The 13,872-nt window shown below is 40.8% G+C and overlaps 2 protein-coding genes across 6 annotated transcripts; one reads left to right on the top strand and one right to left on the bottom strand.

Annotated features, from left to right (window-relative positions):
* Window positions 1-90: 90 nt before the first annotated feature.
* Window positions 91-5,092, bottom strand: LOC105275803 (DNA repair protein complementing XP-G cells homolog). Its single transcript, XM_011332911.3, has 9 exons — window positions 4,614-5,092; window positions 4,217-4,392; window positions 3,547-3,984; window positions 3,237-3,453; window positions 1,890-3,133; window positions 1,706-1,804; window positions 1,420-1,633; window positions 1,088-1,324; window positions 91-999 (listed from the first exon to the last, which is right to left on the bottom strand). The coding sequence occupies exons 1-9, from the start codon at window positions 4,699-4,701 to the stop codon at window positions 335-337; spliced, it is 3,378 nt and encodes a 1,125-aa protein (XP_011331213.2). The 5' UTR covers window positions 4,702-5,092; the 3' UTR covers window positions 91-334.
* Window positions 5,093-7,002: 1,910 nt separating this feature from the next.
* Window positions 7,003-13,843, top strand: LOC105275806 (suppressor of hairless protein). 5 transcript variants are annotated; one of them, XM_020030542.2, is made up of 3 exons: window positions 7,003-7,307; window positions 8,170-8,377; window positions 10,308-13,843. In XM_020030542.2, exon 3 carries the CDS (start codon window positions 10,404-10,406, stop codon window positions 11,928-11,930), a length of 1,527 nt encoding a protein of 508 aa, XP_019886101.2. In that variant the 5' UTR covers window positions 7,003-7,307; window positions 8,170-8,377; window positions 10,308-10,403; the 3' UTR covers window positions 11,931-13,843. The 5 variants fall into 5 exon arrangements, with proteins under 5 accessions (XP_019886101.2, XP_019886102.2, XP_019886103.2 ...); XM_020030543.2 differs by lacking the exon at window positions 7,003-7,307 and adding an exon at window positions 10,161-10,205 and having other exon boundaries at window positions 7,818-8,377; XM_020030544.2 differs by lacking the exon at window positions 7,003-7,307 and adding an exon at window positions 10,113-10,205 and having other exon boundaries at window positions 7,818-8,377.
* Window positions 13,844-13,872: the final 29 nt, after the last annotated feature.

Below are 13,872 nucleotides of genomic sequence, written 5' to 3'. Positions count from 1 at the left end.
TTTTAGTATCTTATAATTTGCATTAGCATCTAAAATTGTAAGAAAAGTTACGTGTATATATGCGTTTAGATCAATCCTGATTCCACAATTGATTTAACGGGACCTTTATTCTATAAGTAATGGACAATTTACACAGCGTTGCGTTTCATCCATAGACCTTATAGATCTATAGTTTTAAGGTCTATAGTTTTTATATGTACAACAATCTTCAGAACCTTAATAAACTAAGAATACGAAAATAAATTAACGAGTTTAATTCTGGCAATGCTACCAAGATTTTTAGTTTCATGATATAAAAAATGTACATCTTTCGGTTTTCAATTACATCACAGGTCTAGTTACTATCGCTTTCCGATAGCTCCGCTTCCGTCTTAATTTTTCGTACTGTGCGTTTTATCTTTCTCGTCTTGCCCAAACCTTGCTTCGATTTTCTAAACACCTCTATAGCGTGCAGTTTCTTTTTTAGCGCGCATGCTTTGTCCTTTTCTCGCTGCGGTATATATTCTCTGGCACATTTTGTTTCAGTGGTTGATTTTACTGGCTTATCGAGAGTAACATTTGTTTCACTGTATGTAGGCTGTATGGACTGATGAGACGACCAAGTCACGTTATCGTCATTTTTTTTTTTTTTCGACGTTTGATCGGCTTTACATTTCTTACTCCTCTTCGCTTGGGATTCACCATCCGCATTTTCTTCGTCTACATCGTCATTTAATTTACGTACAGCCTTTTGAACTCGTTTACTTAAACTTGGCTCGATTGATCGTGGCGATGTCTTCGTTTTGAAATATGTGTCCAGCAATTTTTGACTTTTCTTTTCTTCCATGCGCTTCAGCACTGGTATCACCGTGTCGTCAAACTTGCCTTTCGTCCATCCAAATTTCTGTCTAGTGTAGTCGTAAAGGAGCACGATGTTCGGCTTGCCCCAGGTAAAAGTTTCCTTCGATTCGTCGACCGTGGGAAAAAGATACGCTTGGACAACCGCTTGACTTGGGAAATCTGAAATCGATCAATCGTTCTGTCATACTGTCATTTAATGACAATACTTTGAATTCGCCCTTATGTCGCCATTATGACTACTGCTCACCATTGTCTACTTTCACGTTTTGCAATTTATTGCGTAAGCCCGTCTTCCCAGGAGCGGCAATCCTTCCATTTTTCATCCATGAAGAAAAATTATGTAATCCATGTAATATGTTATCTCCTTCGGCGGGAAACGCAGCCAATATTTCCAGCGCAGTGACTGGTCCAATGCCGGTCAATCCTGTAGTGTAATCGCTACCAACCAATATGGCTAATTGTATTAATTGATTACGGCTGAGTTCTGCAATATTCGGTATGTATTAGTGATAGATAATACTAATATTTAACTATAATGTCCTATTTCAAAAGGATATTACTGAATCTATCGATGCTTACTGAAATGCTGTTGGATATCAGAGGCACAGAATTGCAATACTCTCTTGTTATTGTTGAAGAAGTTCTTGTACACACATTCACTACCAAAAAGCCAAATATCGGAATCATCGGTAATCGTACCATCAGTGAGTTTAATCCGTTCCAGGTACGCGCACTGTGCTTCCGCTTCCATGGGAGCTACTATGTACGGTATACCGAATAATCGTAATAATTCCTATGAACAAACATAATATCGAGCAATAGAATTATCCTGTAACAGAAAGAGATGTATTTTTTACATACTTACCTGTGCTTCCGTTTTTATTTGATCAGAAATGTTAGTAGCTTGCCTCTCAAATTTGCCAATTCCTCTTGTCAGTTCTTCCTGTTCATCCTCTAATTGTTCCTGGAAATTAACAAGACACATGATAGATAAATGAAGGAAACTAAATGAAATATGCATGTTGACATAGAAATATCGTTAAATATACCTTTAATTCTATCAAGTCTTTTTCACTTGTAGGCAACGTTACTGGCTTCTCCTCTTGCGTATGTTTGTCGACATCAGTAAGTGTATCTGCATTATTTTGTTCCATTTGTTCGTTAGAGTTCTGGCAATCACATATTTTGGCTTCGTCGTTCGATATATTCTCCGTTAATCGAGTATCTTCTTGTGGTTCAGCTTTTACTTCCTTTATGATTGTTTCCTCGGGTATAGGAGTCAATACATTGCGCTTTAAATTATTACTCTTCTCGGGATTTGATATTAGCCGATTTGTCCTGATAGATAGTGATTGTTCTGAATTTGTTGGAGATTTACTTTTGTCCGCTTTCCCAAATATATCGGCAAATATATCGTCCTTTGGTTTTTCACCAGGTTTGAAAGCTATTTCGAGATTCTTTTTTCTCGCGGTGTCTTTTGAGATACTCGCATCAAATATTGGAACATCCTGAACCTCTATGAAATCATCGGAATCAGAATCTAATGTGTCTGTCTGTGTTACGTCATTAGACGGTGTAGCAGAAGGTTCCTTAGGTCCATTATCCTGGGAGCTGGGAATGTTGGACGTTATGGTGATATTCCAAGTCTCAACACTCTTTAACGGTTCGACTTCAACAAAATTATCCGATTCCGGACTAGATGGAATTAATTCAATCGTTTTGTTTTCATCGCTCTTGCATGTAGTCTTGTGTAATTCTACAGATTTTGCGACTTGCTCAGAATTTTCAAGAAATACTGATGTCGGTTTATCAATAGTTTGCTTTCCGTCTTCCGTTAATTCCAAGCAAACATCTGGTGTTTTTATCTTTTTGTTTACTACTTTACGGCCTTCACTTTTATTGTGTTTAATGAGATGCATGATCTGATTCTGAGTTAAACTACTATGCTCTAACAAGTATGTTAATGCAGGATTTGTCGTATTTTTACTAAAGTATCTTTTAGCCGATGTCCGTGACTCGTTTGTGTCCGTTTCAGATTCCCTGTCAGAGTCACTGTCGAATGCGTATTCATTTACATCTTCCACAATAGGCAGAGATTCGCTATAATCAATCAATGTATCAACGTCATCATCACTATCATCATCATTTAATTCGTATTCATTCATATTCTCTACAATTGGCGTGGGATTACTTGGGCCAGCAATAACTTCAACTTCCTCCGTTGCACTCTGCGACATATTTTTATCCGTTTCTGATCCGTTATTAACGGAGCTTTTTGCCAATGCGTTCTTATCTGTAAAATTATAATTTTATATTATGGTGTATCAATGTACATTATGTAAAATAATTAATAATGATTATTATTACAAGATAATAAGATATAATTCAGATCGTACCACTGATGTAAATTAATCTGGTTGTATCATCCGCGGCTATCCGGAAAGCCGTGTCTCTGCCCTTCGTATTGATACCTTGTTCAGTCAGTAATTTATCCAATTCCTCCAACGTCAGTGTTTTTCCACCCATTTCCTTCTCAGCGGATTCCAATGACTCTTGCACGTATCTACGTTTAAGTAAACGATTCAACTGGAAGCCTGAGAACTCTTGCGATTCCTATAATCATAATAGGATTTTCATAATAGGATAGAGGATATAATCTATAATTTATCACATATATAAATAGATGTGATTTTACAACGTACGTACATAGGGCATCTCGTGTAGCCGGCTCCACGAATTCTGTTTCCTTGTTTCTTTAAGGTCATTGAGTATATCGTAACGAACATCCGCAGGTAATGCTTTAAATTCACTGCTGGTTACATCAACGCTGTGTATGTTTCCTATCCACTTGGATTGCTTCCGTGGACTCCGTTTGAGAGACGTATCAGAATCGTCCTCATCATCGCTAATATTAGTTTGTACATTGCTGGTGCTTGGCATGTCGGGTAAAACAAACATATCGTCCACGGAATGTTTAGTGCGCATATTTATCGGTATTTCTCTTGCTCCACTACTTTGATCTGGCTTGGAATCTTTGTTAAGAACGTTCCTCACAACGCTGTGCTTTATCAAGTTGTTTATCAAATCTGTCTTCATCTTCTGCGCCTTACTCATGGCAATAGATTTCTGCTTCCTGCGCGAGGCCTGCGAAACACAAAAGAATGAGCAGGCTCTTTTCTCACTACCTGGTTCCCACGCCGAGCTAATTATGTACGAACAATATTATAATCAAGATAAAAGAACAGTTTCGTTTCTGTATAAATGCACAGTGCGTTTAAAAAACTCTTCGTATGGTGTACCGTATCTTTTCTATGTTAAGTGCACAAGCTGAAGATCGTTAACTAAGATGTTTGTTAGAAAGCAAATATCCATTTACAATTGTATTTTTCTTGAGGATGGGTACGCCTCCATCAAAGATGAAAACGGGCTTTATCTTATAATACAGGAGCTTGCATATCCTAACAAATAATCCGAGCAAATGAGCGTTAGGCCTAGGCGAGCCATGACGATCCTGATATCCTTGCAATATTTGGTATATCCATATCGATATGTCTGCAAAATTTATAGTTGGATGAATTATCTCTACAATATCTCTATATTACAAGATCTAAAGTCGAATAAGCAAATTTTCATCATCTATGTATAGTTAGAAACTTTTGAGACTTGTATATCTTACCAACACATAGTAGTTTCAACGTTACGTTAAAACTTATTCAATATTTATACATATATATATATAAGATATAAGCTACAGATATATTAAATAAACTTGCCAATTGCCAAGACTTTTCCCTCCAGACTTTCTAAAGGCACCGGCTTTCCGGAGGCGTCGAGCAATCTCCATAAACCATGTACCCCCATTATTTATGTGTAAATGTGCTTGATTTCAGAGAAATGCACATGTCACATATAAATTACCGCAACACAAACACTTTCCAAACATATCTTATATTGCACGATATGTACATTTTTGTCTCTACTGATCTTTACTGATACGTAACCTAAAAACATGCGATTAACGAATCAAACCCGCGCGCAACGTAACTGAGTGCACAAACGTGAAAACTTGTCGAAGCACGGCATTAAGTCGGAAAAGTATTATATTTCATTAAAATATTTCTACACTGTCATGCCATCAGTTGAGTGATCAGCTGATGAACTCGAAAGATATCACACGCTCGTGCACACCGCGAAGCATTCTGAACATTCGTGTCTGACGTCTGTTGTGCGCTAAGCGGCATCAGTCGAACTCGACATTATAGACAGACTTGTACATCGCTGCGGATTGCTTAGTTTATATTAACTTAGTTTATATTACGTACACTATTATAGCAAAATTAATCTTAAAATTATTAATTAAAACTGATCAACTTAATATATATATAGTATTAATAGAAAGCCTGGAGGAAAAGACTTTTTCCTCCAGGCTTTCTATTATTTTAATATTAATTAATATAAATATTAAAATTAATAATTATATATAATATACGCAATAATTTCTCGGAGAAGCATTTTACGAAAATTCATTCAAGTTTGAAAGGAACTCGTATACTCTATGCGGCCAACTTGGTGCGGATTCGGGCGTGTTGCGCCAACGAGACTATTAATCCAGTTAACGATCGGAAGATCGTTGTAATGGTGAGAAAATGCGCTACTTATGCGTGACGTTGTGCGATGCGGCGTGTTCGAGCATCACAACGCAGCCAGTCAATTATATATACATGGTTGTTCCCCATTTTATTTATTCTTAGGGGGCAACGATGATAATAATTAGGATCGCGCAACAATTATAATAGTAGCAGATCGTATCGGGATCACGCTCGCGGAATAATTTCACGCGGGCATCTCCGCGTCTCTCCGTAGAAAGAACGAGCGTGGGAATCACGATCCGTGCGCTTCGTAAAAACCTTGATGCGCGACTGATGCGTTCGTGTATGACGCGTCAAATCATCGCGCTCGCTGGCCGAAAAAAAAACCTGCGAAAACGAAATTGTATCAGACTCGATAGGAGCATTTCAAGCACCGAGGGTTTTTCTATGTAGCGTTAAACGATAATACGATGAGAACGTATAGATCGTCGAGTATTAGCCGAGTAAAGTCGTAAGAATAGCTGCGATGTGTAATAAAAAACTTGGTGAAAATAAGAGAGCATAGAGTGTAAAAAGAGAAAATCACGGTAGTGAGAGCAAAATAGCGTGCTCAAGTTGCTGCGCTTACGTAACATTTTCAATTCTACTTGAAACGTTTTGCACTGGCTAAGCGACCAACTTCAGTCGAATAACAAATCGACCACCGGGTCGACGTACCAGGTATACCTCATCTACATCATAAGTTTATGATTTGAAAAGAGAAGAAAAGCTATCAGTTTTCAGCTGATTACATTTTAATATTTTTCATTTTATTTGTACCATGTACTTTTTGCATTTGTATTCCTTTCTTCTTTATTCTCCTTCTCGGAATCGTAAAAAACGCAATGTTTGAAAGGACGCCTGAGAAAAAGTGCATAATAACCCATCATCGTCGGTGCGTAATCGTCTCGTGATTTACCGGAGTCGCCATCGAATAAATCGCTTTCCAAGTCTCGAAAGAAGCCAGAAGTGTTTTCGAAATATCTCGCGCGAAATGTTTCGGCTTGCGTCTTACGTAGGCATGTACAATCCTTTTCTTTCTCTCGCTCGTCGTCTCTACGCGCACACGCATATATCCACGGCATTATTACGCAGCATCGGCTAGCCGCATCTCTCGACACGCGAATCACGCGAGGAGGCCGTACGGTCGCATCGCATGTACACATACACATACGCGTGTACATTCATAGCCGCGGCATATATATCGTATCGTCATCATCGCAGAAGTGGAGTGAGGTAGAGGCCACCCACTCTTTCCCACAGCAGGTTTTTCCCACGCCCCCCAGGGTAACCCCAACATCCTTTTGCGGCAGCAATTCCACGGCCCATAGTGGCGCCGTCGGGGAGGGGAACGCTGGAACGACGGGGCGGGGTAGGGGGCGGAGGGGGCGGAGGGGGCGAGGGCGCGAACGGCGCGCGCGTCAGGTGGGGAGGCAGGGAACTGGAGGCGCTCGGGTCGGCCGGGCCATTGTACAACAGTAAAACAATAGAATCCGTAGCACCAGTGACGTATCTGCGCGCGCGCGCGGGCGCCGTGTCGCTGTCGCAGAAAGTATCGCGGACAGATTGAAGGAGGAGAGTGTCATCGCGACTGAAGAGAGAGAGAAAGAGAGACGAAACAGAGCAGGAGAGAGAGAGCGAGAAAGTGTCCGAGCTACTTTTCAAATGCACAATACAGTCCTGAAAGTGTACCGCTGTGAACACCGCCGACTCGGAACAGGTCGCCCGTCACTGGTTAGCACTCAATGGCGATTAATTGAGGTATTTTTGTATCGGTATATTGCGGAGAAGAGGATTGTGGACTAGAAAACGATACGCGAATCCGGAATTAATTGACAGGTAAGGCCCGCGAAAATCTCTCTCTAGTCTTTTCTCTCTTTTTTTATGTAGATAATAATAAACACTTACGCTGCACTGATTTAAAAACTGAATTATAAAGTTGTACAATTCGGATTATAAGGATTACAAAAAGATTTACACGTTGAATAATTAAATTGAGATATTTTTATTGTCACTCGCGCGGAATAAGTCTCGTTGTACGGCAGAAAGACGGTCGACGTAATTCGGGAAACTTTGCGAGTGGCATTTAAATGCTACCGATGTTCGCGCGCGATTTTCGTAGACCGGAGTGAACATTTAGCGCATATTGTTCGGGAGCACGCAATGAATACGCAATTCGCCGGGATATTTGTTTTGAATATTTCGGGAGAGCGCGAACCTATGAGCTCGCACGGGGCTCCCCTCTCCTGGGCGCTCGCTATGCCTGTGCTGCAGCCACTTACGCGGCAGTAATAACTCTACATCGTCATTCTGAACCGCTCTGAACTTAGTTATCCATCGGCCGCGTGTCGGGAATGGTTGTGGCTGTTTTTCGATCTTACCACACTCGTCGCGTCGCACTATTTCGAGAGTTGTCGAGTCCGGTTCATTGATAGAATTTGCATTTAAAAATTACATTCTCTCTCTCTTTCTCTGTATATTAATTATTAATTAACAGACAAAATATTGACTATTATTGCTTGATGTCAGCAAATAGATAATTGCAAAGTTCTCGCGTGAATGTAGTTCGAGCGATTCGGGCCTAATCGAATTTGAAGTGCGCGCGCACTCGTTGCTCGTCGCCGTCGCGTTTCGTTCGCTGCGATTGGCAGGACTGTTCGGAAAATTCGGAAAGTGAACAGGTGTTTTTTGAATGGATTAGGGAGAATAGGCGACGAGGACGCGGAAGGATTCGCAGACGGTGAACGATCGCTGGGACTTTGCGGCTGCTCCGGATGATCGATAACCCGGAGGATGCACGCGGGTACACGGTTACTCTTGGCGCCCGGGCGAAAATGAGGAGGTAAATACCGGAATGTAACCTGTCTCTCGGATCGGCGTACGCTCGTAACCTTGCTTGCGCCGAAAAGGTAAATAAACAAGCGCCTATTTTCTTTGCATGTTGCTTTGCATCGTCCTCTTTCAAGCGGCACGAATCGATCATTTTATAACCTTTCACTCGCGAGTTCACTCGAGCGAATTTACCTTGTATGGTTTTTTTTTTCGAATCAAGTACGACTGATTACATGGTTCTTTCCATGATAATCTAAAACAGTCTTTAAAAGACTTTGCGCGATTTATTTACTCGAGTTTTCATTTTTGTCTCTATGTCCTAACATTTCTTTTTTGTTCTGTAGACAAAGATATTTATGTGAATAATATTCTATTAGTTTATGTACTATTTATCACGTATAGTTTAATAACTGAAATTTTTATTTTATCAAAAATATTTCATCAAGTTGACAGTTCAATGTGAGATTTACATTACAAGGTCAGAACGTGCGCCAATGCATGTTTTATATTCAACTATTCATTGTGTAACATTAGATTCGGTTTGTCAGACATTTTTCTTGCTGAATAATGCATTTGTATTTCTATTTGTGGAGTATTTAATCAGTCACTCAATTATAAACCCTGATTCTGCTATTAGGCAAATGCTATGATTTTGATCAGGATTACGTAGTTTTGGTCAAGTATCTTGTCATACAAATGACAAAGATTCCTTTTCTCTTCTCTTGTACGTTGGTGTTATCGCTGTCAGCTTTATAATATTCACTTACTAACTTGTGCTACATTATATTGCTTTATTATTTAACATCATACTGTAATCATAATATATACATTGTGTTGATTTGAGCTTTTATCACAATGGGAAATAGAAATAAATACTAATAGATCGTAGCTATTAATTAGCTAAAAAGCTACACGTATTAATGTAATTTGTGACTTATGTACGTGATATTCAAGCGTGTTATTATATTTGGTAATATAAGATCTTTCAACTCTTCAACTTTCAAGTGTCCAATGGGAAAAAATAATTGCTGATTAAATTGAAGCGATGATCAAATTGAATTATCCCATAAAATGTGATTTCAAGTATAAAAGATAATGTAAAAACATGTAATCATATCTTATCAGGCAAATATAATAATAATTAACAAAATTATAAAGTTTGTATTCTGCATTATTATACTTATTGTCCTATTTATAGTGTCATAGTTCTATATATATGTACGACATCCAATGTTCGTTTTTAACATGTTAGAAAATTAATAGCTATTAATGAGATATATGTGTTTCCCACTGTACCAACATAAAATCTATCTGCATGGCACAATGGACAGGAGCGCTTTAATTCATACAGGAAAAATGAGCCCGACTCGGTTCTCACGATGTATATACGTGTATGTACGTGTATGTACGTTGTTTCCTCTTTCCTGTGCTAAGACCGGCAATTCTTGGTGGCTCATTCGAAGAAAGATATCCCGAGTTAATTACGTCCCGTCCCTTGTAAAAAGCAAAAATCTTTCTCACGCTAAAGCTTTAAATCACCAGACATTCGTATGCAGTTTGGTACACTTAATCGCGCGCGAGCGACTAACGGTGACCATTGCGCATTATACAAACGCGTTATTATGTATTTAAAGCTGTGATAATGTCTACTTCAAAGTATTTTATTCTCTTGTAATTGTATATATTACACTTGGCATATATATTTACTGTACTGTACTGTACAATAAATAAATAGGAAATATTATTAACTGTGTATTTGTAAAATTGTGCATTGCTCTTACTGCTGTTTTATAACCATGTTGCATTTTTTAGACAATTTCGATTAACCGTTTGTGCATAATTCTTCAATTCTTCACTTAGCATGCCTCATTCTGCTATCGTATCTATTTCCACCACGATATGACGGTAATTATATGCGACTATTTAACCGATAATTATACGTTACTTAAATATTTTCGATGGAAATTGTATTCACGGTTAATTGCAATATTGTTTTATTAATCGTAGGTAGAAAATCAAAGAGTCACTCGACCCGCTGGGAAAATGAAGATATAACGGCGGCAGCTTCGTTATCACGAATTCGGAAGAGCCGGATTTTTAAATATGCCACATCAGTTTGGGTTGCCCGCGATGGCACACGGCATGCAATCCCCGCCTTCGCCCACCTCGGTCATGTCCGTCTACCCTCGATTCGGTTCTGGCATCTACAGACCTGATCACCAGGATCAGCGATTAACTCGCGAGGCGATGGAACGTTATCTGCGCGATCGAAGTGACATGGTGATTGTGATCCTGCACGCTAAAGTCGCGCAGAAGTCGTACGGTAACGAAAAACGGTTCTTCTGCCCGCCACCGTGCATCTATCTGTTCGGCGACGGCTGGAGAATGCGTCAGGAGCAGATGCTGCGCGAGGGTGAGAGCGAGCAGAGCGCCCAGCTGTGCGCTTTCATCGGCATCGGCAACTCGGATCAGGACATGCAGCAGTTGGATTTAAACAATGGTAAGCAGTACTGCGCGGCGAAGACTCTCTACATCTCCGACTCCGACAAGCGCAAGCACTTCATGCTCTCCGTCAAGATGTTCTACGGCAGCGGCCACGATATCGGCGTGTTCCACAGCAAGCGGATTAAGGTGATATCGAAGCCGTCCAAGAAGAAGCAGTCCTTGAAGAACGCGGACCTATGCATCGCCAGCGGCACGAAGGTAGCTCTGTTCAACCGGTTACGCTCGCAGACAGTCAGCACGCGTTACCTCCACGTGGAAAATGGCAACTTCCACGCGAGTTCGACGCAGTGGGGCGCGTTTACTATTCATCTCCTGGACGACAACGAGAGCGAGTCGGAGGAGTTCCAAGTGCGCGACGGTTACGTGCACTACGGCAGCACCGTGAAGCTGGTCTGCTCCGTCACGGGAATGGCGCTACCGCGACTGGTCATCCGCAAGGTGGACAAACAAATGGCCAGTCTGGAGGCTGACGATCCCGTCTCGCAGCTGCACAAATGCGCCTTCTACATGAAGGATACGGATCATATGTATCTGTGCTTGTCGCAGGAGCGCATAATACAGTTTCAGGCCACGCCGTGCCCGAAAGAGGCAAACAAGGAGATGATCAACGACGGCGCTTGTTGGACGATCATCAGCACCGACAAGGCAGAGTACCAGTTCTTCGAGGGTATGGGTCCGGTGCGATCCCCGGTGACGCCGGTGCCACTGGTTCACAGCCTGCATCTCAACGGCGGCGGCGATGTGGCGATGCTCGAGCTGACGGGTGACAACTTCACGCCGAATCTGCAAGTCTGGTTCGGCGACGTGGAGGCCGAAACCATGTACAGGTGCCAGGAGAGCATGCTCTGCGTAGTGCCTGACATCTCGCTCTTCCGTGGCGAGTGGCTGTGGGTACGCCAGCCGACGCAGGTGCCGGTCTCCCTGGTTCGTAACGACGGCATCATTTACGCGACTGGTCTGACCTTCACGTACACACCCGAGCCTGGGCCACGCCCGCACTGTCCGCCCGCTGATGAAATCATGCGAGCGCCACGTGCCATGCACACTCAAGCCAGTATACCGCCAGCGATGCCAGCCGACGTACCCTGGAACACTCACGGCCAGCCGCCGCAGTCGGGTCTCTGATGTCTTCTAGACAGCCGTCACAATGCGAACCAAAGTCTACGATGTAGTAGTGATACGGATGAGATAACGCCAAGCATCGTGTCCCCTGACAAGGACGACGATGACAACGGCGATGATGGCAATAGCATCGATGTTAACTGCTCGTATCTGACGAAAAACCTGTTGCTAGAAGTCGACGGCAGTGTGCCGCAGAACTTGGACAATATGAAGACGTAGCATTTCGCTCAATGCGCCCGTAGCGCGCGATAAAGGCGCCAGTCGGATCCCGCGCGCCAAAAATTTTCTAGACTAAACTCGTAAGTTGTTGATAAAAAGGATATACAGAAATAATAATTTATATAGCAATCTTAGATTTAACAGCTTACGCGAGTATGTATAGATCGAGTCGAATATACGATATATGACGCACGGTATATCGTACGACGATAAAATTTAAAAGAAAAGGAAAAGAAAAGAAATCAAATCACACGCAAACTCTGATGACAAGATTCGATTCAATCGCTTCTACTCTATTGAAACACTTTTCCTGGAGTATCAGTTTTGGCTTTACTACGGTATCAACTTCTCATTCTGATGAAGTAAACTGAAAAATGTTTGGAATCAAAACAACGAAGCAGTGTGGCTGCGTGAAGCCAAAACTGGTAATCAGCAGCACGAGAGCCTCAAAATTTTGACTTTTCCTTTTATTGTCGCGTTTAGTAGGATTCTAAGAGAGATAAAAAAACTATCAAACGAGTGTATAGTTGATAACGAGAATAACACAGAATCTTAGCCTATACATTTGCATATCGGTCACTGAACGATGGTTGTGCTTTTAACACTATATCTGTTACGAGAGGAGTTGCTGTTGCTCGAAACTCGGTATAGCGGATCGTTGTATCGTCATCGATTATAATGCGAATTTTAGTTTACCGAAACTTGTAAACCAAGTCCCTTTCTTGGCGAAAGCTGAAATAAACTTGATTGAAACTTACGGCAATGGAGTATCTCACCAAATGTAAGGAGACATTGGCAAGAGCTATACTGAAGTTCGAGTGTTGCTTCGCATGAATGGTCCATCGTGTACAAAGTAGGGTAGAGAGGGGTATGCAGTGTATTTTTTAATCTGTGCACGACGTGCTCGATATTTGGTACATTTATAAATTCGTACGCGTGCAGTGGTCGGTAGACTCTTCATTATTTATTAGAAGGTGCGTGCACTGAGTGCACATTTTTCAACGAGTGAATGTGTGTTCGCGCGAATTGACGCTGATTGTGAAGACGGCCAGAGACTTTACAAGTCAGTAGAATATATGTATATTTTTATTTCCTCTATATCCTCGTGTGAGGATCCGATTCAGAAATGATATATCATTTTCTTTTAATGATGCATACGTGTTATCTCATGTATATAGTACCTACGTGTAACGCACGTATTGCACACTTATTGTGATTGCGATTACCGGTGTAACGGCTTTCATTCAGAGATTTTCCAAGATTTTGTGAGATTAATTTTTCTAACCACTCTTCGCGTATATTTTTCGTAAGCAAAATATCGAATATAAAACAGACATAAATCTATTATTACGGTAGATATTGTATGATTTTTGAGTTTTATTAGAGATACGGATGCACGTCGAGATGTCTGCATATGTATAAATATGTAATATACAAATATTGCGGACAGTTATTCGTAAACTGCATCATACATGCAGTACAGGCATACAGGAGAATTTATATATTATAATAAATCTTTTGCAGATTCTTTTACAGATGGATGTTGATTCTAATCTAAAGTGTATCTTTCGTATTTAAAAATTGATTGAAAATGACATTTGTATGTTTTATTGTATTATACCGATAAGTACAATGAAGATTCGTATATGAATTTATATGTCCCTACATGATTTAGAATAAATTGAAAGTTTATATTATTTCATTGTCGATTGTTGTAATTAATCTC

This window comes from Ooceraea biroi, chromosome 11 (assembly GCF_003672135.1).
Source record: "Ooceraea biroi isolate clonal line C1 chromosome 11, Obir_v5.4, whole genome shotgun sequence".
In the NCBI taxonomy this organism is placed as follows: Eukaryota; Metazoa; Arthropoda; class Insecta; order Hymenoptera; family Formicidae; genus Ooceraea; species Ooceraea biroi.
This window is presented reverse-complemented; position numbering and strand designations above follow the sequence as displayed.

Bases quoted from the DNA above. Each gene is read 5' to 3' on its own strand.
- LOC105275803 (XM_011332911.3), bottom strand. From the start codon at position 4,701: ATGGGGGTACATGGTTTATGGAGATTGCTCGACGCCTCCGGAAAGCCG. The intron at 4,393-4,613 runs GCAAGTTTATTT...TAAATTTTGCAG, and splicing joins GGGAAAAGTCTTGGCAATTG to ACATATCGATATGGATATAC. The intron at 1,805-1,889 runs GTATATTTAACG...GTTAATTTCCAG, and splicing joins AAGACTTGATAGAATTAAAG to GAACAATTAGAGGATGAACA.
- LOC105275806 (XM_020030542.2), top strand. From the start codon at position 10,404: ATGCCACATCAGTTTGGGTTGCCCGCGATGGCACACGGCATGCAATCC.